This window comes from Phocoena sinus, chromosome 2, assembly GCF_008692025.1.
Source record: "Phocoena sinus isolate mPhoSin1 chromosome 2, mPhoSin1.pri, whole genome shotgun sequence".
Lineage (NCBI taxonomy): Eukaryota > Metazoa > Chordata > Mammalia > Artiodactyla > Phocoenidae > Phocoena > Phocoena sinus.
Genome location: NC_045764.1, coordinates 99,390,177 through 99,418,093, shown reverse-complemented (window position 1 = coordinate 99,418,093; position 27,917 = coordinate 99,390,177). Strand labels below are relative to the sequence as shown.

The 27,917-nt window shown below is 36.4% G+C and overlaps 1 protein-coding gene across 4 annotated transcripts; it reads right to left on the bottom strand.

Annotated features, from left to right (window-relative positions):
* Nucleotides 1-806: 806 nt before the first annotated feature.
* On the bottom strand, nt 807-27,917 carry LOC116749299 (rho GTPase-activating protein 11A-like). 4 transcript variants are annotated; one of them, XM_032623540.1, is made up of 12 exons: nt 27,107-27,917; nt 23,007-23,077; nt 21,140-21,236; nt 20,354-20,607; nt 19,513-19,676; nt 19,200-19,346; nt 10,780-10,854; nt 9,820-9,984; nt 7,112-7,241; nt 6,531-6,639; nt 3,738-3,876; nt 807-3,336 (listed from the first exon to the last, which is right to left on the bottom strand). In XM_032623540.1, the coding sequence occupies exons 1-12, from the start codon at nt 27,233-27,235 to the stop codon at nt 1,754-1,756; spliced, it is 3,063 nt and encodes a 1,020-aa protein (XP_032479431.1). In that variant the 5' UTR covers nt 27,236-27,917; the 3' UTR covers nt 807-1,753. The 4 variants fall into 4 exon arrangements, with proteins under 4 accessions (XP_032479431.1, XP_032479434.1, XP_032479432.1 ...); XM_032623543.1 differs by having other exon boundaries at nt 9,856-9,984; nt 27,107-27,648; XM_032623541.1 differs by having other exon boundaries at nt 19,513-19,670; nt 27,107-27,648.

Below are 27,917 nucleotides of genomic sequence, written 5' to 3'. Positions count from 1 at the left end.
GGTAGTTTTCTTTTTTAAATAAATATCTTTCATTATTGATTAATCTCTCAGAAAATCCACTAATTCAGGTGATTTGTACAGTTAATTTCCTATGACTGCTTACTGAATTAGTCTTCCAATTCAACATTTCACCTACCCCCATGGATATAAAAGGACACTGATGTATTTTTAAAAGTTTAAAAGCAAAGTTTAAAAAAAATGCTTTGAACCAGACAACGAACATCTCAGAATTTATAAATATTTTCTATATCCACTTACTCTTAGAAATACCATAAACATCTGAAATGCATACCCAGTCTACATTAAAAACCTGTTTTCATGTCAGATAAACATGATGTTTATATATCTACAGATTTTTAGTCTTTATATAAGTAAATACTTACGAATTCTGAGAAAGGGTCGATTCCTAGGTAGTGAATATAGAAACAGGAAATAGCTTTGAAATAAAACAGATGTACTGCTATTAGGGAGAACTTGGTAAAGCAAACCTCTGATGACTTTAAATTCCTCACACAAATTCATGCTGCCTGGTTGCTCCGAATGGTGTGCAGTGTGGTTCTATTCTGCCCCAAGCTTGAATGTGGCACCCTAACAACTGACCTGCAAAACTGTCTTTAGTGGTTGAGTCTGCATGCATATTCCTTCCTCCAAAACTCAGAGAATACCCTCTACTGTTGATATTATTCTTTCCTTAAAGATCTGTTATTTCTAATAATTTAAAATATAAATTTAGATAGATTTGCTTGACAATTTGGGTCAAATTCTAAAAGGTTATTTTGAATTTCATTAGAGTCTCAGGCAAGTCATTTTCCAGAAAGTTATCTTTAATGTCTTTGCTAAATAAATAACATTTACACACACGACAAAACCATCACAGGCTCCTGTAGGAATCCAAAGTGTAAGAATCCAAGGTAAATGTAGAGGTGCATCAACTATATCAAAGTCTAAAATCAAGCATCTGTATATAAGCAATCACTTTGATTAAAATCTTCCAAGCTTAATTACTCCCTCTTAAAACATTTTAAATTCTATATTGGACAAAACAGATATAAATGTACTTGTGCAAATTAACTTTAAAAAACATAGTATGGCTTTAAAGTCACAGTTACTTCTGCAGCATCATACTATATGAGCACACTTGAGTCATCATTCTGCATTAGCCATTATTCTTAGTTCAAGTGAACACACTGTCACATCTATAGACAATATATGTCTAATTACTCTGCACCCAAAAGGAATAAAGGATTAAGATGCTATTGAAACAAATTAATTTCACGGGACTTTGATAAAGACAATAAACATTAACGGAATTTGGGAAATAAGATTTGCAGGGCTTATCTCTCTCTCTCTCTGTGTTAGACATTTCTTAGAGAAACCTCATCTGATTTAGGAGTAACAGGAAATAGGCACAACTCATTCCATTCTTCTATCGCATGTTAAAAAATAAAATTCATGCAATTTTCAAAAATTAATTTCTTATAAACCCAGTCAACAATTTCTTTAAAAAAGTAAAGTGAAACCTCTGCTTTGAGAGATGACAATAAAATTATTAAGTTTAAATATTGCCATAATTAAGAAAAACAAAGTCATCATTTATACAAGCTTAAGAATTCAAGTTGCTTGTGCAATGAAATTAAAATTGACCACACACCAATCATTCTGAGCTATAAACTAACACATGATTACCTTGCAAGTCATATCACCAATTGCTAATTTTATTTACATTAATGACAAGTAGTATAACATTTACCAATTACAAGTCTACAGGTCTACTTGTTGGTAGTAGTTGAGCTTTTCCGATAGGATTTTTTGGAGAACCTTTATACCAGACCCTCTCTTTATCTGATGGTCTTCTAAGGACCCTGTTATTTATGCCACGAGAAAAGCCCATATCATTATTTACAACAGATTTTACTATATCATGATTTGTCAGATCATCCAAGGGAACCTTAATTTGGCCATTAGATATCACTTCCTGCTTACAAACTCTGGTGGACCCAAGAGAAGCATTTCCAGAGTTTGGGTGCCTCTTCATTTGTGAGAAAGATGTAGAAGTTACCTCCATGCTTGATTTTGAAATCGTATCAACATTCGACTGTTTGTATGATGTAGACTTCTGTTCTTTAGGACTTGACCTGGTACATGGAATAGAGGAATCTTTTGATGTACATTCTACACGAGAGGGAAGAGCACTATCACAGCTCACTGATTTAACCAGAGAAGCAGCATCACCAAGACTTGCTAATTTATGTCTTGGAGATTGTCCATCATACAACAACAAAGAATTAATTCTTCTGACAGACTGACGGACAGGCATACGCTGAAACTTAAGAGGTGACTTAACTTTTGTCCTATTTGGTTCATTTAAAGAAAGATTGTTAAACCACTGTATGTGGTCTGAAACCTTTCCGTGCTCTGTCATTTGTAAATGTTCAGAAACCGTTTTATCACATGTTTCCACCAGTGACTGCTGTTTAACAATTCTCACAGGCCTAGGTTTTGACAGGTTTGCACTATTACACGTAATCTGCTCTGAGGAAGAGGCGCTAGCCACGTCCTCTCTAGAAGCTGCACATTTCAGTAAGTTCTCTTCAATCATATTTTCATTCTCCTTTAATTTAATATTTAGTGTATCCCTTGGGGACTCTTGTTTCTTTATTTGCTCATCACTGGACAATTCCTGCTTGCTTAAATAATCTTTTGGTATATTCGAATGAATGTTGTCTTCTAGTTCTATCTTCATCTGAGTTGAGTAACATTTTATAGTGGCTTCTCTACCCAATTTTTGAGTTTGATGTAGTGAGAAGTCTCTTTCTGAAAAACTATTTTCATCTTTACTAGTGTGGTGTTCACTGGATTCTATCACAGTGAAATTATTAATTTCAAATAGATTTTTTTCTGTGCTACATTTGATAGAAGATGTTTCATTAAATTTTACTTTCCCTACATTAGTTAATGATGACTGCCTGTGATTTATCAATGCATGAAGATTACTTCCAGATTCAGAAAATGCTTTCTGAATTTTCACCACAGTCTCTGTGGTCAGGTTATTTTCATCCCCACTAAGAGAGCTGCCAGTTACGTTGTTATTATGCCTACTGTGTACATTAGAAGGGGTAAGCTCATATGACCTAACAGGTGACTTTTCAACCATCATATCGGGCTCCAAGGAAGAGTTTTCCATCTCAAGAACTGCATCTATTGGAGAAGCTTCATTTCCATCTATTTCTTGAAAACTTGAATTACTAGGTCCTGTCCAAGACATCCGGTAATTTCTTCCACCTAGTCGCTCTGGAGTTAATAAGTTTTCCTCAGACTTACTGATCTTTTTTGAACCTAAAATAAAGCAGTTCAGTGTTTTTAATCATTTATATCTGACCTAGTTTTGAAATGTTATTCAAATACATGACAAATTAAATACTAAGCATTTAATTCCGATAAACTAGATTTGTGTTAAAAGAGATAATTTTTACCTATAAACATGTCAAACATCTTTATATTTACATTTTTAAAGATCCTCCAATTATTCATAGAAAAATACATTGCAATTCCAATATTTTCATTATTCAAACACGAATTTTCAATTTCTAGAATAGTAAATTACTTAATATATTTTATCATTAAAAACAACTAAAGGTTATATGTCAACTATATCTCACTAAAATGGGAAGAAAATTTTTAAAAAAACAATTAAAGTAGGCTTTTGGGATAAAACTAACAATATCATGTAAATATACCTTTTTTTGTTAATCTTTCATCAATATATGGGCTAAAAAGCAGACCTGTTTTTACAGATTCAATCCTATTTTTTAAACTTTGTTGATTTGCAAGTCGTCGACCAACATTTTCAGATCTATCGACACCAGAACACACATTCTGTACAGAACAAATTGAAAAAGTTTTGGTTAAGAAATAAACCTAGTTAATTCAAAATATTACTTTGTAGTTATCAAAATCCTCTACAGCTGATTTTAAAAGGTGTGTACATAATTGAGGAACAATTTTATAGCAAACACAATATACTTGCATGCATGCTGATGAAAATTATAAGCATTTGACTTGGCTATTAGTGGATATTTTATGATCTAAAATAAAAACAGCCTCACACATTAACTTACAAAACTTTTTTTGTGTGTGATGACTGTGCCAGTACCTGTTCACAAGAGTGAAAGAAAACAGAAAAACAGAACAAAATCTTACCTCATGGAATTTACATTCTTGATGGGCAGATTTAGACCAGAAGAAGACAGACAATAAACTATAAAGTATAATATACAATACATAAGGTGAAAAGTGCTAAGGACAAAAGCAAAGCAGGGTAAGGAGGATACGGAGTGGTGAAGGGTGGGGTATAATTTTAAACACAGTGAACAGAAGATGATTTGTGAGTAAAGAAAAATGAGAGCGACAGTCATGAAGGTATGAGGGGGAAAAACATTCCAGGACAGGAAAATGCCAGTGCAGCCTCTAAGGCTGAAGCAAGGTCTGGCACACTTGAGAAACTGCAGGAGGCAAAAGTGAATGAAGCTGAGAAGGCAAGGGAGGGTGGCAGGAGGAGAACTCCAAGAGGGAGGCCAGGAACAGATCATGCAGGGCACTGCAGATCAGTGTAAGAACTTTGGCTTCTCTTTTTTTCCCCTCAGAGTGAAGCAAGGAGTCACTGAAGGGTTCTGAGCAGAGGAGTGACATGAGTGACATGATTTAACTCTGGTTTTTAGAGGATAATTTTGGCTCTAGTACTGCAGCAAGGTAGAAGCAAGTATACCTACTAGTAGGAACTTGTAGTAATCCAAGTTCCAGATAACATAACTTAGAGAAGGTTAGAAATGTAGTACTGGTGAGAAATAGTCAGCCTGGATAGACTGAAAGCAGAAGTTAGACAGGATTCCCTAATGGTTTCGACGGTACATGTGAGAGAAAGTGAGGGGTCAAGAATGTCTGCATGCTGTTGGTGGGAATGTAAATTGATACAGCCACTATGGAGAACAGTATGGAGGTTCCTTAAAAAACTAAAAATAGAACTACCATATGGTCCAGCAATCCCACTACTGGGCATATACCCAGAGAAAACCACTATTCAAAAAGAGACAGGTACCACAATGTTCACTGCAGCACTATTTACAACAGCCAGGACATGGAAGCCACCTAAGTGTCCATGGACAGGTGAATAGATAAAGAAGATGTGGCACATATATACCATGGAGTATTACTCAGCCATAAAAAGAAACGAAATTGAGTTATTTGTAGTGAGGTGGATGGACCTAGAGTCTGTCATACAGAGTGAAGTAAGAAAGAGAAAAACAAATACCATATGCTAACATATACATATGGAATCTAAAAAAAAAGTGGTTCTGAAGAACCTAGGGGCAAGACAGGAATAAAGATGCAGATGTAGAGAACAGACTTGAGGACCATTTCCTCTCCTTGGGGAGAGGAAAGTGTAAGCTGGCACGAAGTGAGAGAGCATGGACATATACATGGCATGGATATATACACACTACCAAATGTAAAATAGATAGCTAGTGGGAAGCAGCCGCATAGCACAGAGAGATCAGCTCAGTGCTTTGTGACCACCTAGAGGGGTGGGATAGGGAGGGTGGGAGGGAGACGCAAGAGGGAGGGGATATGGGGATACATGTATACGTATAGCTGATTCACTTGGTTATATAGCAGCAACTAACACAACAATGTAAAGCAATTATACTCCAATAAAGATGTTAAAAAAAAAAAAAAAAAGAATGCCTGCATGGTTTTTGGCCTAAGTGATTAGAAGAATGAGTTGCCATAAGTGAGATGGTGAAGACTACAGGTAGAATAGAAGTGTGGGTGGAGGAGATGGGGAGGAGTGGAGAAATACCAACAGTGGAGAAGTGCATCTTGGGAGCTCTATCTGGGGCAGGTTACACTTGAGATATCAACACCTCCCTACTTGGGATCAACACCCAAGTAGGGAGGTCAAGTAGGTAGGTCGGTTAAACAGTCAAGTTGTTCAGGAGAGCATTTGGGGCTAGAGATATAAACTTGAAGTCATAAGTATATACATGATGTTTAGAGCTGATGATCACCCTGAGTGAGTGGAGTGAGAAAAGAAAAACCCAAGGGCAAATTTTTGGGCACTCCAATGTAAAGGAATTAGAAAACTAACTGACAAAGAAGGAAGAAAATCATGAGACTATATGTCCTTGAAGCAAGGAAAGAAAGTATGCCAGAGAGGAGCAAGTCATCAGCCAGGTTACATGCTGCTGACATATCAAGGCTAACGAGGACTGGTATGAGCAATGCTCAATTCATGAGTGATCTTATGAGAGCTGTTTCAGTGAGTGTTGGGGATGAAAGCTTCACTGAAATTGATTTCAGCAGAATAGAAAAGAAGGAACTGGAGATAACAACTCAAGTGTAAGGGCTGGTATAAAGAAGAGCAGAGAATGGGACAGTAAATGGAAGAGAGGCAGGGTTGAGAGAGTCTTTTAGCATCAAGTCTTCAGCTTTATCCTAATATAAACTTCAATGAAATCGTGAAAGGCACTTACTCCATCTTTGCTACTTTTCCCTAGATTAAATTTCAAACGAAGAGATCTTCGAACCTTTTCTTTACGGCTGATTTTAGGAGAGAAGCAGTCTGCTTTTCCTGATTCTACCCTAGAAAGAGTCAAATTAAAAACATCAGTTTATAGCATAAGAACTGGAATTCCTACAAAATAAAGTTTGAAAGTCCAGAGCAAATCACATTGTTAGTAATTGAATAGAGTAATAGTTTTTTAGGTTTAAGATACTATATAGGAACACATTGTATTTGCATAAAAAATACAAATATTTTATAAAATAAACTTTCCTGTTTATCACCAGAGTTTAGTCACTTATAAACCAGAATCATTAGGGTAGACTAGCTTTTTATATTAACAGGAAATTTAAAAATTACACACGTCAACATAAAATAGGATTTTAAGCAAGCAAAATGGATTCAAATTAGGAATCTTTCTCTAGAGGATATGCACTTGATTAATAAGACTATAAAGGCAAAGGGCATTTTTAAAAATTATGATTCTCAGTAGAAAGACACAAAATATTTTAACTGTATATACCAAATTTTTATCCAACCTGGATAAATTACCTGCAAACTTTTTTGCTTGCAAGCCTTTTACTTCGCCTTAGCACACCTGTACTGATCAAATGGTTTCCATTGACGGCGACAGGAGAGAGTGAACCCTGAGATGACCCTTCTGGGCTTGTATCAAAGTGAACTATAAAAATAACCACATGTGATAGACCACACATACTCATTTTCTTTTCAAAGTATAAAATATTAATAGCAATTAGATTTGAAGTTTTAATTTCCACCCCTAAACAACCACAAAATCACATAATTTCTGGTTAGAATCTTCAGGGGTCAAATAACCCAAGTCAACTGAAAAAAAAAAAAATCTATTTCTTACTTTTTAGTTACCAATTAAAGGTCAGATTAAACATTATTTTTATATTAGAGTTTTGCTTTAAACTCTTTTAATACTACAAGGGAGAGGTGGGTGCTGTTGCAGATTGGATAAGGAGCAAGCTTTCGAGACAGACTTGAGTTTGTCCACCACTTACTAAATGGCTTTAGGCTCTAAAATTGGACTTCTATGGTGAATATAAATATTACTGTAACGTATATAAGATGTCTAGCACAGTACCTGGTACATAAGATTAATTAATGCTGTTATCAAAAATAAACTACTGAAAAACAATTTAGTATCTGAGTATCCAGTATGTACCTGCTAGCCAACTTGCTGTCTACCTGACTCTGGAGTGCAATTTGTCCAAAATTTTTGGCAAACAAACAAAAACCGATGATCTATAACATACACCTAACCACTTGGCTACTGCCATGTTCCATGATAACAACTGGAGGTTACAACAGCTCATTTTGATTAAGTTATTTAACACTATACCATGAAACCAACTATAATAAAAAATTACGGAAAAGTATAATAGTTATGAGCAAAGCCTCCATATACATTTGATTTGTATTTGAATATTGCCCAGGATACATTCAACAAACATGAACCCTCTCAACTTATCATTGGTATTGATAAAGAATTCACACAGGTCCCCAAACAGAAATATCCATGTTTTTTCAATTACAAAACCAGAAAATAATACAACCATTACAGTGACTTTTTGGGTGCATTTGGCTAAAAAGAAAGCTTGGAGGCAATATGATATATCCAATGTGACATAGGTAGCTTTATTCTAGGGCTGCAGTCTAGTTATCTTGAAAATATATCAGTGGTGACAAGGAGGCACAGTCAGAATAGATGGAATAACACACAGTTACAACACATATTAGAAAAAAATTAAAAATAAGTACACTATGGATTGTAGATTAATATTGTTGCCTACATATATTAAAGGAAAGCATCATATCTGTTATAATCCAAACTTAGAAACCAACTCATTTTCAATTTTGCAGATGCAATTTACTGAACTGTGGCTAAGAAAGGGTCAAAGAAAAATGGTGAGTTAAAATAATAGAATTACTGATGCTGAACTTGTTAATTTTTTTATAAAAGAAGTTTCGCTAGTTAAGCAGGCTCATACTAATGTTACAGTAACATAATGTTTAATCTATTTTGGGGGAACTTGGAGAGAAGGAATCTGCAGGTTCATTTCTTGGGGAAGATGATGTATTGTCAATAAACAAAGGCAGGTAGAACTATGATTCACATCTGTCATTTGGAAGTAGTCCTCCAAAGCAGAAAGCCTTTAAATACTAAAAACACACTAAGTTACTTTAAAGGAGTTTAAGTCTCCAGCCTGTGAATACCGATAGAACTACAGACATAGCTTCAGAGTTCTTATCATTACACTTTAATGAACCACAGAGAACCTGAAGGACCATAGAGAACAAGTTGCTATTCTGTTCACCTTTTTAATAAAACAAACAAGGAAAATGTAAACCTTTCGGATAACAAAAGCGAAAGAGAGGCTTTTGGGAAGAAAAATTCATAACCCAGCTAACAAATTCAAACTGAAACTCTTATCATTGTGTGAAACCAAAGAAAATCTAAAAGAATCAGAGGCTACTCACATTTTGTCTAAATGTGACACAAATATGAGATGGAAGACTCTGGGCTTAGAGTTTCAATTCATTTTGGGTTGACCACAGGTTAATACGAGCCAACTTGTATTCTACACATGCTAAAGGAGCAGACTCAATCCAAGATCACACTAACAAAAATTTGGTATTCAAATTAGCATGATTATATTTTTCTCTGAAGGCTCTGGTTGGCCACATTAGGAACTTGTATTTCATTTGGAATAAAATGGCTGGGCTGGTAAGGGATGTGGAAACCATGCCATAAGGATGGCTTTTTATAAAAGCCACTTGAGTATAAAACTTTAAAAATACCGCCCTCCAAATTAACCCACAATGGTACTTCAATGGTAACACCCCTACTCTGTATTCAGAGATGCTCAAATGCTGGTGACCTCAACTCAACAAAAGACAGCAATCCAGCCACATCTACAGATCCAGAAGTAACTAAAGTAGAATTTAGGATGTTCAATCACATAAAACCTGAGCACAAGTGCTATCCTATCCACAGTGACCCATAACTTTCAATAGGTATGGCAGTAAAACACACACACTCACACACACAAATTATACTGAACCACTGTCTATTTTAAAAGTTAGGGGACTTTATAAAATTCAGAGATCTGACAAAACAGAGAATAAAACTCTGGCTCCTAAAGGGTCATATTAATATGAAATAGCACTTTGCCCAGAATAGGCACTCATGTTAATGTTTATAACCCAATTATATAAATTCCATTTGTTACCTGATACTGGTGTAGAAGTGCTACTGAAGAGATTACCTGGCAACAACTCAAAGTTACAATTGTGCTTGATGGACTTCCTTTTCTTACTTGAGAAACCATGGGACTCTACCGGTAGTTTACGCTTAGCATTTGGTGTAAGAATCATTGGTGAAATGGATAGCTGGGCTGAAAAAAAGAAAACTTGTTTTTTCTCCCACAAAGTTGATAAAATACAAACACTTTATATAATTTCTTCTTATAAAGCTATTTCTTAGAACCAAAAATGGGGGGGATATGTTTACATTAACATTATCAAATATATATTATAAAACTAAATTAACACTATGCAATTACTGAAAATAAAAACAGTGAAGTTGCAAAGAGGCCAGACTCTTAGTAACTTCAACACCAAACAGACTAAAAGGTGCATATAATTCACATTAAAGAGTATTAAATAGGCAAGAAAAATTATAATCAAGGTGTTGAAACAAAAACTGATCTAAATATTTTTGATTTTCATCATAACTGAGTATTAACCAGTTAATGTCTTCAATCTAGAAAACAAAACAAGCAATCAAATTTTCTATTACTGGGTTGAATAATTTCAGGCACAAACAAACCAAAAAAAAAAAAATTGGAACAAATATTAATAAACTTCTGGTTCTAAAATAAAAATGAGATTTATTTTCACATGTTCAATATCATCCAACTTACAAATGGAAGAACATGATTCAGAAGATCAAAGATATAAAATAGACTAAAATAAATTCATACCTACAATTTTAGGTTCATTATATCCAATGTAATTATATATTATGTATTACATATATATATCCAATGTCATAATATTATAGTACAATATCTTCACTGAAAATTACATTTGGAATTGATTAAACAAAATAAGTTAGGTAATCATTACCGTAATTAATTTTTGTATAATATATATAAATGTCCACTTAAATAAATATATATAATACCTACCAGTTCTTTCCTGTTGAGGTGTAATAGAGGGTGTCCTGTTAGATTTAAGTTTATTTAATGCTCCACTAACAAAATCTGAAATGCAAGGCATATTTATAATCATATAATCAATTATAACAACATTTACTTAACTTTTATCAATAATTCATATTGCTATTTGTGGTCTTTTAGCATCTAAGTTTATATCAGCTTATATGTTTTAAAGTCACTTAAGGTAATATAAAAGGAATTATTTCAAAATAGGCAAAAAATACTAAAGGATATATTTGTATTCCATTCCCCTCTTATACTCCCATATCTCTCAATAAATAAATAAATAAATAGATAGATAAATAGGAAGACATTAAATACAGAATGAGAGACTTCCCTGGTGGTCCAGTGGTTAAGACTTTGCCTTCCAATGCAGGGGGTGTGGGTTCGATCCCAGGTCGGGGAGCTAAGATCCCACATGTCTCACAGTCAAAGAACTAAAAACATAACTTTAAAAATGGTCCACATCAAAAACAAAAACAAAAAACATACAAATAAATACAGAATGAACTGTTAAACAAGTATCTACAATGTATAGAAAGAGTATGGAAGAGGAAATCATTACCTTTTGAGGAAGGAAAGAAATGGCATTAAGAGAGGAATCTTTGCAAGGGAAATAAAACCTGGACAGTGTTCTGAAGGATTTGTAGGTGTTGATTAAGGTGGAAGGTAGAATTCAGGCAAGGTGACTAGTATATGCAAAGGTATGTAAGAAAAAAGAGAATTTATGTATACTAGAAACCAGGAGTTTGATACTGCTAGAGCAAATAGTGAACAGTGGATATGGTAAGAGATAAGTCTTGTGTATTAGGCAGAACAGGGCTGTGTATCATTTTGAAGAACTTGAACTTCTCCAAAGGCAAAAAGGAACAAAGTCATCATTTCTGCACTTTAGGAAAATCACTAAATCTGCAGCAGTATGACAGATTTTTTGGGGGGTAAGCCTCCTTGGATGGAGACAAGCAAACTAGCTAAAGTTTATTCTAAGTATGCTATTCAGTCATTCAACAAATATCTATTTTGTACCTATTATGTGTCAGACACAATGAAGATACAACAGTGGCCAAAATATGAAACAGTGACCTTTACAAAACTTATCCTATTGGAGGAAACAAACATTAATATACTAAGGAAATAAATACCTATTGACAAATGGGTAAATAGTGTGAAGTACAAATATAACAATGGATTTAGACTGTGGAGTTAGAGGAGGTATCCTTGAGGAACTGGTATTTAAGCTGAGACCTGAAGGAAGAGTGGGAATTAGCCAGGCAAGAGAAGGTCTTAACTGAGGTAGCAGCTATGGAAATGGAGGCATTATTAAAGGTATTTAAGAGATCAAAGTGATAAGACTTGGTAGACTTAGTGGGATGTTCGAATGAGGAAAGAGCAGATAAGGACGTCTAGAATTCTGACTTTGATGACTGAGTAGACAATGGCGCCATCCAAAGAAACTCAACAGGCCAGGAAAGAATGGAATGACATACTCAAAATATTTAAAGATAAAAACTGTCAGCTATATCATTCAGATATGAAGGAGAAATAAAGGGTTTCCCAGATGAACAGAAGCTGACAGACTTCATCAGTGCTAGACCTGCCTTACAAGAAATGCTGGAAGGAACTCTTCTACCAGAAAACAAAAAGGCAAAAGTAAACAAAATTTTGAGTAAGATGATAAACAGAATCAGAAAATTGCAACTCTATATCAAAATAAGCTGTCAAACAATTCTATAATAAAGGTTAAAGGGAAAAAAGCAGTAAAACTATAGCTACTTCAATTTGGTAGAGAACACAAAACATAAAGAGACAATTTCAGACAACAGAGAGGTAAAAGGAAAAGGATGAAACTCATATAGGCAAATGAACGTAGTAAGATGCTATTGGCAGAAAAAGGACTTTTATCTGTAAGACAATTTACACAAACCTCATAGTAATCAGAAAATATAAATCTAGAGGGACTTCCCTGGTGGTGCAGTGGTTAAGAATCCGCCTGCCAATGAAGGGTACATGGTTTCGAGCCCTGGTCTGGGGATCCCACATGCCGTGGAGCAACTAAGCCTGTGCGCCACAACTACTGAGGCTGCGCTCTACAGCCCACATGCCACACTACTGAAGCCCGCATGCCTAGAGCCTGTGCTCCGCAACAAGAGAAGCCACCGCAATGAGAAGCCTGCGCACTGCAATGAAGAGTAGCCCCTGCTTGCTGCAACTAGAGAAAGCCCTTGTGCAACAATGAAGACCCAACACAGCCAAAAATAAAAAAACAAAATAAACTTATTTTAAATATATATATATATATATATATCTAGAGCAGAGACACAGAACATAAAAGAGAAAACTGAGAAAAACATCATAGAAAACCATCGAACCAATACGGCAGACAGAAACACAAAGAAAAAGAAACAATGGAGATACAGAACAGTCAGAAAACAAAAGATAAAATGGCAGTACTAAGTCTTCATCTATCAATAATCATCCTAAACGTAAATGGATTGAATTCACCAATCGAAAGACAGAGTGGCTGGATGGATTAAAAAACAAGACCCAACTATATGCTGCCTCCAGGAGACTTACTTCAGCTCTAAAGACAAACATAGGCTCAAAGCGAAGGGATGGAAGATGATACTCCAAGCAAATGGCAGCCAAAAGAAAATGGGTATAGCCATACTCATATTAGACAAAAATGACTTCAAGCTAAAAAAGTTAACAAGAGACAAAGGTGGACATTATATAATGATAAAGGGGACAATTCACCAAAGAAACAACAGTTAATATATATGCACCTAATATATGAGTGCCCAAATATATAAAGCAAGTATTAACAGACCTAAAGGGAGAAACTGACAACACAATAACAGTATGGACTTTAACACTCCACTTACATCAATGGATAGTTCATCCAGAAAGAAAGTCAACAAGGAAGTAGCAGTTTTAAATGAAACATCAGACCAGATGAACTCAATAGATTTATACAGAACATCCCATCCAAATACAGCAGCACACATTCTTCTCAAGAGCACATGGAACATTCTCATAGATTGACCATAACTTGCGACACAAGTCTCAATAAGTTTAAGAAGACTGATATCATATCAAGCATCTTTTCCAATCATAATGGTATGAAACTAGAAATCAACTACAAGAAGAAAGCTTGAAAAATCAGAAATATGTGAAGACTAAACAACATGCTACTGAACTACTGGGTCAATCAAGAAATCAAAGGCGAAAAACAAAACAAAACAGGTGAATGCTACCAAACATTCAAAACAGATTTAATACCTATCCTTCTCGAATGCTTCCAAAAGACTGAAGAGGAGGGAGCACGTGCTAACTCATTTTATGAGGCCAAATTTCCCTGACACCAAAACCAGGCAAGACAATGCAAAAAAAGAAAATTATAGGCCAGTATCTCTGATGAACATAGATGCAAAAATCCTCAACAAAATATTGGCAAACTGAATACAACACTACATTAAAAGGATCAAACACCCGCAAATCAATCAACATGATACACTGCATTAATAAAATGAAAGATAAAAATCATATGATCATCTCAATAGATGTAAAAAGCATTTGACAAGATTCAACACCCATCTGTGACAAAAACTTTCAATAAAATGGGTATAAAAGGGAAGTACCTCAACATAATAAAGGCCATATATGATAAACCCACAGTCAACCTTATACTAAATAGCAAAAAGGTGAACGCTTTCCCTCTAATATCAGGAAGAAGATAAGGATGCCCACTCTCACCCCTCTTATTCAATACAGTATGGAAAGTCCTAACCAGAGCAAGCAGGAAAGGAAAAAATAAATAAAAGATATCCAAATTGAAAGGAAGAAGTAAAACTGTCACTATTTGAAGAGGACATAGTTTATATATATATATATATATATATATATATATATATATATATAAAACCCTGAAGACTCCACTAAAAACCTATTTGAAATAATAAGAAAACAATCCCATTTTACAATCACAACAAAAGGAATAAAGTACCTAGGAGCAAATTTAACCAAGGAAGTAAAAGACCTGTACATTGAAAAATGCTAAGACACTGTTGAAAGAAACTGAAGAAGACACAAAGAAATGGAAAGATACTCTGTGTTCATACATTATTAGAATTAACACTATTAAAATGTCCATAGTACCTAAAGCAACCTAAAGACTCAATGCAATCCCTGTCAAAATCCCAATGACATTTTTCATGTCAACAGAATTAAAAATCCTAAACTTTCTATGGAAACACAAAAATTCCTGAAAAGCCAAAGCAATCCTGAGAAAAAAGAACAAAGCTGAAGGTATCACACTCCCAGATTTCAAATTATATTACAAAGCTATATAGTATTCAAAACAGCCTGGTATTGGCAGAAAAACAGACACATATCAATGGAACAAAATTCAAACCCCAGAAATAAATCCATACATATATGGACAATTAATTTATGACAAAGATGGCCAACAGGCACATGAAAAGATGTCCAACATTACTAATTATTAGGGAAATGCAAATCCAAACCACAATGAGATACCAGCTTACACCTGTTAGAATGGCTATTATCAAAAAGGCAAGAAATAACAAGTGTTGGAGAGGGTGTGGAGAAAATGGAACCCCCATACACTGTTGGTGGGAATGTAAATTGGTGCAGCCACTGTGGAAAACATTATGGAGATTCCTAGAAAATTTAAGACTAGAACCACCTTATGATCCAACCATTCCATATGAGGGTATTTATCCAAAGAGTATGAAAACACTAATTTGAGAAGACACACGCATCCCTATGTTCATCGCAGAATTATTTTCAATAGCCACGATAAGGAAACAACCTAAGTGTCCATCATCGGATGAATGGATAAAGAAGATGTGGCACATATATACAGTGGAATATTACTCAGCCATAAAAAGAAACGAAATTGAGCTATTTGTAATGAGGTGGATAAACCTAGAGTCTGTCATACAGAGTGAAGTAAGTCAGAAAGAGAAAGACAAATACCGTATGCTAACACATATATATGGAATTTAAGAAAAAAAAAATGTCATGAAGAACCTAGGGGTAAGACAGGAATAAAGACACAGACCTACTAGAGAATGGACTTGAGGATATGGGGAGGGGGAAGGGTAAGCTGTGACAAAACGAAAGAGAGGCATGGACATATGTACACTACCAAATGTAAGGTAGATAGCTAGTGGGAAGCAGCCACATAGCACAGGGAGATCAGCTGGGTGCTTTGTGACCGCCTGGAGGGGTGGGCTAGGGAGGGTGGGTGGGAGGGAGGGAGACGCAAGAGGGAAGAGATATGGGGATATATGTATATGTATAACTGATTCACTTTGTTATACAGCAGAAACTAACACACTATTGTAAAGCAATTATACTCCAACAAAGATGTAAAAATAAATAAATAAAATGGGGCGGGGGGAGGAAACAACTTAAGTGTCCATCAATGGATGAATAGATAAAGAAGATGTGGTATATATATACACAATGAATACTACTCAGCCATAAAAAAGGACAAAATCTTGCCATTTGTGACAATATGGGTGGACCTTGAGGGTATTATGCTAAGTGAAATAAGTCAGACAAAGACAAACACCGCATGCTTCCACTCATGTGGAATAAAAATCCCAAACAAACTAAAACCACCAAAATAAATGAACAAACCAAATAAACCAAAATAAACACATAGATACAGAGAACTGAGTTATGGTTACCAGAGGGAAAGAGAGGTGTGGGAAGGGCGAAATGGGTAAAGGGGGTCAAATGTATGGTGATGGATAGAAATGAAACTTTTGGTGGTGAGCACACCATAGTGCATACGTAAGTCGAAATTTAATGTACACATGAAACTTACAATAATGTTATCGACCAATGTCAGATCAACAAAAATACATAAACAGTAAATTTTTAAAAGGGGGGGGAAGCTTGCTGGATAAGACATTTAGGCTGGGTTTTGACAAGTGGATATTATTTGAACAGTAGAGGTAAATGGAAGTAAAACATTATATCAAAAAGTATAAGCAAAAGAACAAAGTGTTAAAAATAATGAATAAAGAAAGCAGTTTGACTAAAGTATAGACTGCATAAAGGAGAGATAGGATACAGTAGAAAGGCATGGTAAAGCAATCCTATGAAAGATCTTTAATGTCAGGCTACAGATATCAGTATTAATGAAAGTTTCTGAAGGGTATGCATGTGAGATACATGATTAGAGTTATATATTAAGAATATCAGCCTTGACAGCAATAAGCAGGGCAGATTCAAGGAGGAGGCACAAAGACCAAGAAGGAAATTCTTACAGTAAACATGCAGTAAACACTGCAGATAGAATCTTACAGAATCTGAAAACTCTGTGAATACAGACGGTAAAGTAATAGTTAGGCACCTATGGCTTAAAGCTGTGACTAGAGAATGGTGGTACCATTAATAGAAAAAAGAATTCGAGAAGAACCAGTTTAAAGAAGGTGAAGATGATCATTTCAAAATGCTGAGCTCAAGCACCAAGGAAAAGCAGAAGTGTGATGTCTGCCTAGTAGAGACTTTTATTAAAGTGGTTTGACATTTGTGAGATAACAGTGGTAGAGATTTAAGTGTTCATCTATTTAGATGCAATAAGTGAAACTTACAGGAGTGAATGAAATCACAAAGGGAAAAGGGTAATAAAGATGATCTGTATCCAAGAATATCTGAATTTGGGGTAGGAAGTTTTATGGGTTGAATTGTGTGCTCCAAAAAGATATGTTTAAGTCCTAACTCCCAGTACCTGTGAATGTGACCTCATTTAGAATTAGGGTCTATGCAGATGAACTCACGTTAAGATGAGGTCATTAGTACACCCACTGGTGCCATGACAGTTCAGAGGCCTATCATAAGAGGCCAAAAAAGTGGGTGGTACTCCAACTCCTGGTAATCCCCATCCCTCCTCCAAGATAGTTAGAATATTCCTCCCACTTGTTAGCCTATGAAATTACCCAGCCCATAAAAACTAACGACCCTCACACCTCAGGGCCGCGCTTTCCCTTCAAGACAGTCTACCTATTGCCTTCTGAGATGGCCCACACTCTGTCTGTGGAGTGTGTATCTCTAAAATAAACCTGCTTTCACTTAAAAAAAAGAAAAATGAGGTCATTAGGGTAGGCCCTAATTCAATGTGATTGGTGTCACAGAGAGACACCTAGGGAGTTCGCCATATGACAACACAGGCAGAGATTGAAGTGATGCAGCTGCAAATCAAAGAATGGCAAGAATCCATAGCCACCACCAGAAGCCCGAAGAGGCATGAAAAGATTCTCCCTTAAAGGTTTCAGAGGGAGCATGGCCCAGGCAACACCTTGATTTCAGACTTCTAGCTTCCAGAACTGTGAGACAATAAATTTTGGTTGTTTTAAGCCACTTAGTTTGTGGTACTTTGTTACAGTACTGTACTGTACAGTACAGTACTTTGTTACAGAACAAAGAAGGCATAAGGGAAATCTACAAAGGAGGCAAAAAAAAAAACAGGAGGAGGCAAAACCATATCAGCCAAAAGATTCAAAAAGGCATTGGACAGTTAATAGAAATTGGTTCTGATACGCAAAAGATAAGAAATTTCCTAAGGCAACTGGAGGAATAGTCTGTCTTCCCAATCAAGAAGATTAAGAAGTCTCATGATTGATTCCACCAAGAGGAAACTTTGGTTCTTTTTGATTCTTCCTTGGTAATGTTTCCTTCATTATTTAGTTCATACTGCTAATTCATATTATTGTTTCAAGTCATGATCTCACACATGGACTACTGCCACACATTTTTGACTATTCTCCCTACCTCCAAGTCTCAATTCTCCAAACCAGATGATTTTCTAAAATAGTGTAATCATGTTATGCCTCTCTCCAAACCTTCAATGGTTCTCCAATACTCAGTTTAATGTTCTAATTCTTAAGTTTATCATAATACCGTCCTAATCCCTAGGATGAGCCACTCAAGTCATGCAGACATAGATTACTTCTACCTTACAGACACAGACATAGATTACTTCTAGCTTACGCAAATCTTTCTCCATAGCATCCTCGAATAGGATACAAATATTCTGACCCTCCACCCAGTTCTCCTAGATTCTACCCATTCTTCAAGAAGGTTCAGTTTAACTTTCTTTTTATAGTGTCCCTGGTCATTACAACCAGGGAACTTTTCTCCCTGGAATGCAGTTTATGTTTGTGCTAAACATCTAGCACATAATATCAGATTATATTGTCATTTTTATTTTTCACATGCATATGTCATGCCTCTCCAACTATGCTGTAAGCACCAAAAAGGCATACACCATAGTTTATGCTTTTTTATGTTCAAACACATTTCAGGCAAAAGCAAATTGCTGTACGTCCACAAACAGGACTGCCATGACCGCTTACCTCCTACACTTTGTCTTCGCTTTCTCTTACAGTCACCAGGAGTTTCATAATCACCTTCTTCAAAGCCTTCTAGTGATGGAGTAGCACAGAGATCATCAATACCCAACATAGCTGGTATCTTTTCTAGGATAAAATCTGGAACATGTCCTAAACAAAAATGTTCACAATTAAGATTGTTCCTCTACTCCCCCTCAAAACATTTCAATAGTATATAGCCACTTTCTAACAGTTGTCTTCATAGTTCACTTAGAAAAAGCTGGGATCTCCCTCATTTAAACAAATCCCATTATTTAATAATGCAACTACATCTTACCAATATCTGATGCATAATCAATAAGAGTTTGTACTACTGCAGCCTGTAATCGTAGCTTTTTTTCTGTGTTAGCAGACATCTTCTCATGCCCTTCACTTGTCTGAAGAAGATTTGGTGCAAATATCACAGCAAGATTGCTGCTATCCATCTTATTCTCACTGCACCTTAAAGGAAAAAAGGTTTTATGAGATGGAGCTAAAGATAAAAATACAGAGTTAAAATAACATACTGGGCACATTTTGCAGACCTCTTATTTTATCAGTTAAACACAAATCAAGATACAGTTATCCTTCATCTACCCATCTACATGACTGGCTTGAAATAAGACAGAACCAGAAATACACAGCCTCTCTGTGCTTAAATGTATGTCATAAAAACATTGCTACCCATAGAGTTCACGCTTTGTTTTTCCACACAAATTGAACACATTTCTTTGATTTTTCAAACCCACACACAGAAAATTCAAAGTACTGAAGGCAGCCAAGTATGTCTAAAACAAGCAGTCTCAATGACAGCAGGGAGAAGGGAAAAATTTGAAAAGTAAATCGCAAATATTTTAGAAACACAATAATCTGAAGCCATTCAATGGACTAAGAAGCCTATAAACACCAATAAGCCATTAAGGCATCCACCATGACAACCCTAAGACAGCAAGGAAATATTATATTTGGTATATTGTTTTTTTAAATGATACAGGGTATACCTCTTATAGTAAGGAAAAATATAATATTTTTAAGAAAAATTTCCATGCCAAACAAAATTTAATTTCTTATCATAAGGGTAAATCTAGCTAGTAGAGAAATTAAACTACCATCTCCCAAAACTTTTAATTACTACTCACCTAAGAGAAACTTTCCTGAGAAAGTTAAAGAAGTATCTTAATATATCAATTGTGTGGTCAGCCATAAGACAGGAAAGCAACAAGGTAGCTTTATTCTTCTCCTCGGTTCTTAACTGTTGAGCTTTGAAAAGTGCTTCATGCAAATCAGCTGGGAGAATGGGCTCTGGCAATTCCCTAAAAAACTGCTTAAGAAGCCCTGCAATATCACAAGGAGGTGCAGAAGACAGGCATCTTTCACCATGATCCAGTTTATTCTGAAATAAATACAACAATCTTGAGTGTTCGGGGGCTTAAGGGTTTAATGCAAATAAAGTATCCTTTCTTATACTCTAAAGAGCTTTCTTTAATAAATTTCTCTTAACTCTTGTTTTAGTATTTATCACTTCTCTTTAGAAGGCTAAAAACAAAATTAAAAAAAAATTTTCATTTCATATAGTACATTATAGGAACAAGGACCATGAATCTGAAAGTACTGTAAACTTTTAAAGCATTATATAATATAAATGGCTTGATTATGACAATCATTTCACAACATATACATATATCAAAACATCAGGTTGTACACCTTAAATATATTTGTCAATTATACCTCAATTTTTTAAAAAAGCATTATATAAATGATATACGTTTTGGAAAAAAGAAAAAGGGTTCTTCTGCCATGAAAAAAAGCTTTCTGCAAACTCAATTTCTGTCCATAATTCATGTAATAGTTCTAAATATTTCAATCCTAAAAACCAAATTAAAAAGTGGTACAAATGAAAATTTATAGTTCAAGAATATGCTTACCTTTAGTGCTTTTAGACGAATAACAGATCCTGATTTCCTAAAAAGCCCTTCTGTATGAATATGCTCTTCTAAAGATGTGCAAGCATCAACAAGAAAACTGAAAGAGAGAACTCTTTTTAGGTGGTAAGACACACATCTCACTAAATCCTATTCTCCTGCCAGAGACTACACCCCTTTCAGCTCTGATGCTACAAATCCCTTTAATCTCTGTGATAGAAGGTTACTTTTAGTTTTCCTTCTTGCTTCCTAAATTCTTCTCTAAAGCCCATCTTTTTACCCATGACAACTTCAGTGAGCCTGCTCAATCCCTGATCCTTGCCAATCTTAATCCATTTCTCTGCTTCAGCTCAGAGCACAAGATTTGTCTTTTTTTACTGCCTTCACTTCTTCATATCCCAGTCTTTGCTCAACCCTCTGCAATCAGACTCATCCCCATTACTCCATCAAGATCACTAATGGCCTCTGCCTTGCCAAATCCATGGTCAATTCACTGTCTTTATCTTGCTTGTCCTACCAGCAGTTGATACACTCGACCACTCCGTGATGGCCCTGAAAATACTCTTCTTCACTACACTTTTGGAATTTCTGCTGCCTCCCTGACTGCTCTTTCTCAAACTTTTTCTGGCTCCTCTTTTTCTGCCAGACTTCTCCATCCTAGGATCAACCAGGGCTCTAAGGCCTTCTCCATTTCTTTACCTATTCTCTCTCCACAGGTGATCTTGCACAGCACACATAGCTTAAAAAACCTACCATCAACTACATTTGCCCAAAAATAAGGCAAGGCTTTTTTTTTTTCTCACCAACATTACCTGTCAGAAAGTCAGATATATCCATCCCAGTCCTTACAATTAGAGGTGTGTGCTCAATTTCTTTATACTGGATAATTTTTAACAATCAGTATTGGCTTTAGACGCTTAGGTAACAGCTGGTAACAAAAAATTTGAATGGATATCAGCTGCAAGTAAATGAAAGCATTGTACTGGTGCATAGTGGCTGAGTTGCAGAGTAACTGATAGAAAAACTTTCTTTTTAAAAAAGCAGACAAAGAAACTACAACAAAGATTTAGTCATTATTACTAGAGATATGACTGCAATTCTAAACGCTGAAAATCATCATTTAAAAAAACCTTTCATAGGCCATTTAAAAAGCAAAATAGTAAGTGGTTACCTCATGAAGATCGTGAATCTGTATCTATAGGGTGAGTGAGGGAAAATTGTTCTAAGGCAGCAAGGTGTTCAACAAATACTTTCGGACAATGCACCAATTAAAAACCTAAGTTATTAGACTAGAGTAGCCAGAATGAACCTTACTTTGGATAGAGGGGAAATGAATTAGTAAGAGCTAAGGTAGTATCTTTCTACTATGCATTTTTAAACTATTTTCTTAAGCCGTAAACTTCCCTAGCAACTTCTGATGCAGTTAGTCCAAAAGGTTATTTACAAACAGTGACACAGAAAAGCTCAAGTGTTAAATAATTTATATTCACAAATACTCTGATAGCTATTCTTTTGTCCAACATTTCTAAGATAAAAAATATTAAAATTATAAATGAATTGGTAGTTTAGTATATTACTATCATCAAAACAGCAATGAAAACATCGGTACACAACAGAAAACTCTGCCTTAGAACAAAAATAATTTGCTTTCTAACATTTATTCATTACTAAACCTTAAAATTCAATCCTGAAAATGAGTACAAATTAAAAAGTTAAAATATGCAAAAGTTTAAAAAACAACTTTTAACATTAGTTGAGAAATAAAATCATTTGCTAGTTCCAACTAATTTTGTGCGCCATTCAACTATTTATTGTTAAACATTCCAATACCAGTTTGAAATATTTACTCTTCATTTCAAAGTTTGCTCACCTTGGAATATGTCCATATTCTGGAACAACAGACTGGGGCAATGCATTAAAAGGCACTCCAAATATTTTACCCTAAAATGACAAAGTCAGTTACTCTAACACAAATATTAGGCTCAATATAGGTTTTCTTAAACATTAGGCAAATTAAAAACCTCACAAAATAAAACAAGACAGCAGAAATAAACTATTGGTCGAGACACAGAAAACAATTCCATCAAGTATATTTGTTAAAAAATAACTACTTTATACTAGATATTATGCTAGATGCTGGGAGTACAAAAATGGTCAAGTTAGAGTCATTGCCCTTAAGCAACGCAGCAAATTTCCTCAGTTTCCAATCCCACAACAGAAAATCAATCCATTTAGTGTTCAGTAAGGAAATTCTTAAACAGAATTTGGCCCAATATGCTAACATTTCTGGAAAATACTACAAGCTCCTTTAGTAACTATATAAATACTGACCTTAAACTTTCTGTTGGTCACCTTATAAATACTAACTTGAACAAAAGGCCAAATTGGCCTATAACAGTAATTCCTGTCACTCAGTACTTCCTAAAATTATATCAGGGTGGTTCCTTTTATACCTGATTATCTTTTCCACACTCTATGGGAGAGTACTAATCAAACTGTTCTGAGGTATCCAAGGAAGGGATTCTGCAAACAATCTAAATTTCACGTCGTACTTTCAAAACCAACTTTAAAAAGTCAGAGTGGAATGTATCACTCGCATTCAAATTTTAATACATTTGAAGATCCCAAGAGCACATTTGTATGTTGGTTAACTTGAGTGTTTGTGCACACCTCTGAATAAAGAATCTGCCACTATCTTTGGGCATATATTCAAACTTCTTAAAAACGAGTCACTGATTAAGAAGGTTGTAGCTTTGCCTTGGACTTAAACGTAAATTCAAGGGATTTCCCTGGTGGCTCAATGGTTAAGAATCCGCCTGCCAATGCAGAGGACACAGGTTCGAGCCCTGGTCCGGGAAGATCCCACACGCCCACTAGTGGAGCAACTAAGCCTGTGCGCCACAGCTACTGAGCCTGTGTTCTAGAACCCGCGAGCCACAACTACTGAGCCCGTGTGCCACAACTACTGAAGCCCGAGCGCCTAAAGCCAGTGCTCTGCAACAAGAGAAGCCACTGCAATGAGAAGCCTGCGCACCACAGTGAAGAGTAGCCCCTTCTTGCCGCAACTAGAGAAAGCCCGTGCCCAGCAACAAAGACCCAATGCAGCCAAAAATAAATAAATTAATTTAAAAAAATTCAAGCCTGTATATGTCTGCTTATATGAAATTAGATTAAGTGGGCATACCTAATCACTTATATTGCCCAGCAACAAAGACCCAATGCAGCCAAAAATAAATTAATTAATTAAAAAAAAATTCAAGCCTGTATATGTCTGCTTATATGAAATTAGATTAAGTGGGCATACCTAATCACTCATATGTTAATTTAGTTTAGATACATCTGCTCTCCATGAATGCTCTTGAAGCACTTGTATTGTAAGAGTACCTTATTTAACCTGTTATTTATAATAAGACATCATTCAGGGAATTCCCTGGCGGTCCACTGGTTAGGACTCCACGCTTTCACTGCTGTGAGCCTGGGTTCCATCCCTGGTCGGGGAACTAAGATCCTGCAAACCACGGTGCAGCCAAAATCATTCAGTATTCTTAATGATTTGACAAAATCTTACTAGTCCTTTTTCAAGTAGCTGGCTCAATTTAATTGACAAATATAGAAAAGACTGTGTAGCATAGTGCTTAAGTGAGCAGGCTCCTAGTGGCAGGACTGCCAAGTTTTAAATCCTGGCTCTTCCATCCTTTCAGCTACTTACACAGACCTCCCTTCTTTCTTCCATATCCTTTCGGTTCCCTGTACCACGCCCGTTACCAGCTTCTCACTATTTCAGGCCACCTTCCTCCAAACCTCCCTTTGCCCTCGTCTGTCTCCGAACTGTAAAGACAACCCTTCTCCTCGCCCCTCCTTCCCCCCCCGCCCCCCGCAGACTCAGCTGGGCGTTAGTCCCTGCGGCCCCGAGTCCCCCACCCTGGCCCATTAGCTGAGTGACCTGGATTAAATGGTCATTCTCTGTGCCTCAGTATCCTTATATAGGTCCTAAGTCATAGAGTTGCAGAGAGAATTAAATGAATTAAAAGATGTAAAACATCAGTGTCTGACAAAGCAAACATTCAAAGAATATTTGTTGCTGTTACAATTATTTCAAGGTGAGCTATTAAAAAAAAAAAAGTTAGGGGGACTTCCCTGGTGGTCCAGTAGTTAAGACTCCGTGCTTTCATAGCAGGGGGCACGGGTTCCATCCCAGGTTGGGGAACTAAGATCCCACATGCTGCATGGTGCAGCCAAAAAAAAATTAAAAAAAAAAAAAAACTTAGTATGGGCAACCCCTTATTTGGGTAAATCAGAATTTTCTTGATACTGTGCAACCAAACAAAATGCAAAAATAAATCAGATGCTGAAGCTGATTGTAAGTTTACAAATGTCTTACATAACCAGAATTCAGGGTTTTTTTTTTTCAAATCTCATTACGCTCAATAACTGGCTTCACAAGTAAGTGCTATAATTTAATCTCATAAAATAAAACTAATAATATGCTTTAAAAATTTTATGTATTAGAACATCACTTACAATACCATCTTTAAAAAGATGTCTAGCAAGTTTCTTAAAGAGCTCAAAACTATCATTAGATAACAAACACCAAAGAGCCAAAGAAATCTAGTATTCAAATAATTACCTAACATGTTAGATCTCGTTCGTGTTAACACAATGATCTTCTGTATTTCTCTATTAGAATATTTTTATTAGGGTTTCTAGCATGATTACCAATTAGGATGAGGACCTCTGATTATCATAACAACTAGTGGCATGTGACAGGCATTGTGTGCTAGTCTCATCTACAGATCTTATAATTTTTTTAAATCTCCTAAACAACTCAACGAGAGATACCATTCCCATTTTATAGAGTAGGAAACTAAAGCTTAGGACAAGCAGCCCAAGATCACACCCCAGGTAGGGGTAGAGCAGGAATCAAACTCAGGTCTATCTGACTCTAAAGGCCAAGCGTCAGTTTTTCTTGAGGGGTAAGAAAAAAATCTACATACAAATTCTTTCATATACGTACAAAACCTACTATATTTGAGATCTTGGAAAGCCAGTTTTACAATCAGAAGAAACCACTTAGTTTTTAAATATAAACAAATATGTTGCCAATAAGTTGCAAACAACAAAAATAATTTCTCCAGAATTTATAAGCTGTTAAGAGGAACATAAATTGTCAGTTTTCTTCTCCAAGTACTTATTTTCTTTCAGAAACTATAAACTATTGAGTTATGAAAATTAATTTTTAGTTTTCATCTGTATTTAGAAAGCACCATATAATTAGGCAAGTAAATCTAAAACAAAATGCTTTATATTCAACTTATTTTTCACAATGAAATTCTTGACGATTCTGTAGAGATATTAAAATCTCATTCGAAATCCCCTAACCTCAACCACCCAAAAATCAACAGCTTCTGAATCATTCCACTGTAGTTTCTCAATTTACTCATTAATAAAAAAAAAACCTTTATGTCTCAAAAATATGATATAGCCAAGCAGCAAGCATGTTCTTTTCAAATAGGTGAATATAAAGTTATTATCTAAAGCCTATTTCTAATACTGTCACACCTCATCTACTGATTCATTTAAAAAAGATACTGGTACCCCTTGTTCCTCTCCAAATATTACTCAAACTGTGGCGGTGGGGTAGTGTTTGTCTCCCTTCCCACGTGCAACTTGTTCAAAATGCAATAACTTAGCAGTATCTGGAGACATTTTTATTTGTCGCAATTGGGACACGCTACGCGCATCTAGTGCATAGAAGCCAGAGATGCTGCTAAACATCCTATAAAGCTAACCCCAATGCCCCCCAAAGAATTATCTAGTTCAAAATGTCAGTGTTGCTGAAGTTGACACACTTAAACATATTCTCTTTTGGATCCATACAGAATGAACATTTTAGCATGACATGGTAATAAGTGATGGTAGGGAATACGCCCCCCTCCTTTTTTAACCTAAATCTCTTTCCCCAGAACTTACCACGATTTCCGTGGCTGCTGTCTCCTGTCTCCTGCGATCGCACTGCCCACGGCCACCCTTGACCTTAACGCCATAAACAGCCCGAAGCTGCTGTACGACGGCCAACCGCACCAGCCTCTGATCCCACATCCCGGACACGTCGCCCACTCTCTGAGGTGGGATCTGAGTCCTGACCCTCTTTCGCCACCAAGTCTTCCAATTTCCGAACACTCTCAGTTTTGCGCTCAGCTCCGCTGCCTTCCGGCCACGTCTGGCACTCTTCCGGCCCCGGACCCCAGCCACTTCCACGGCTTTTTCCTTGCTCCACCGACCGTCTTCTCTTAGCCCTTTGACCTAGCCACACCTCACGTTTCCTTCACTTACACCGGCATTCTTTCTAGTCACTTAATCCTTTCAGCTACTTACACAGACCTCCCTTCTTTCTTCCATATCCTTTCGGTTCCTTGTACCACGCCCGTTACCAGCTTCTCACTATTTCAGGCCACCTTCCTCCAAACCTCCCTTTGCCCTCGTCTGTCTCCGAACTATAAAGACAACCCTTCTCCTCGCCCCTCCTTCCCCCCCCCCCCCCGCAGACTCAGCTGGGCGTTAGTCCCTGCGGCCCCGAGTCCCCCACCCTGGCCCAGTCGCCGGACCAGCCGGCTGTTCAGGGGCCTCTTCCAGTCCCGGTCCCCGCCCGGGCTGGTGGCCGCCGTCACCCTGTTTCACAGGCTGCTCCCTCCCTCCTCCATCAACCTGCCTGCCGCCCCCGGCCAGCACATCCGGGTGCGCTCACTGAAAGTCAAGTGTCCCTCCTCATGCCTCCGCCCCA

Coding starts and splice junctions, on each gene's coding strand:
- LOC116749299 (XM_032623540.1), bottom strand. CDS start 27,235: ATGTGGGATCAGAGGCTGGTGCGGTTGGCCGTCGTACAGCAGCTTCGG. Junction 10,855..19,199: donor GCGAAGACAAAGTGTAGGAG/GTAAGCGGTCAT, acceptor CTTGCATTTCAG/ATTTTGTTAGTGGAGCATTA. Junction 7,242..9,819: donor CACTTCTACACCAGTATCAG/GTAACAAATGGA, acceptor TTATTTTTATAG/TTCACTTTGATACAAGCCCA.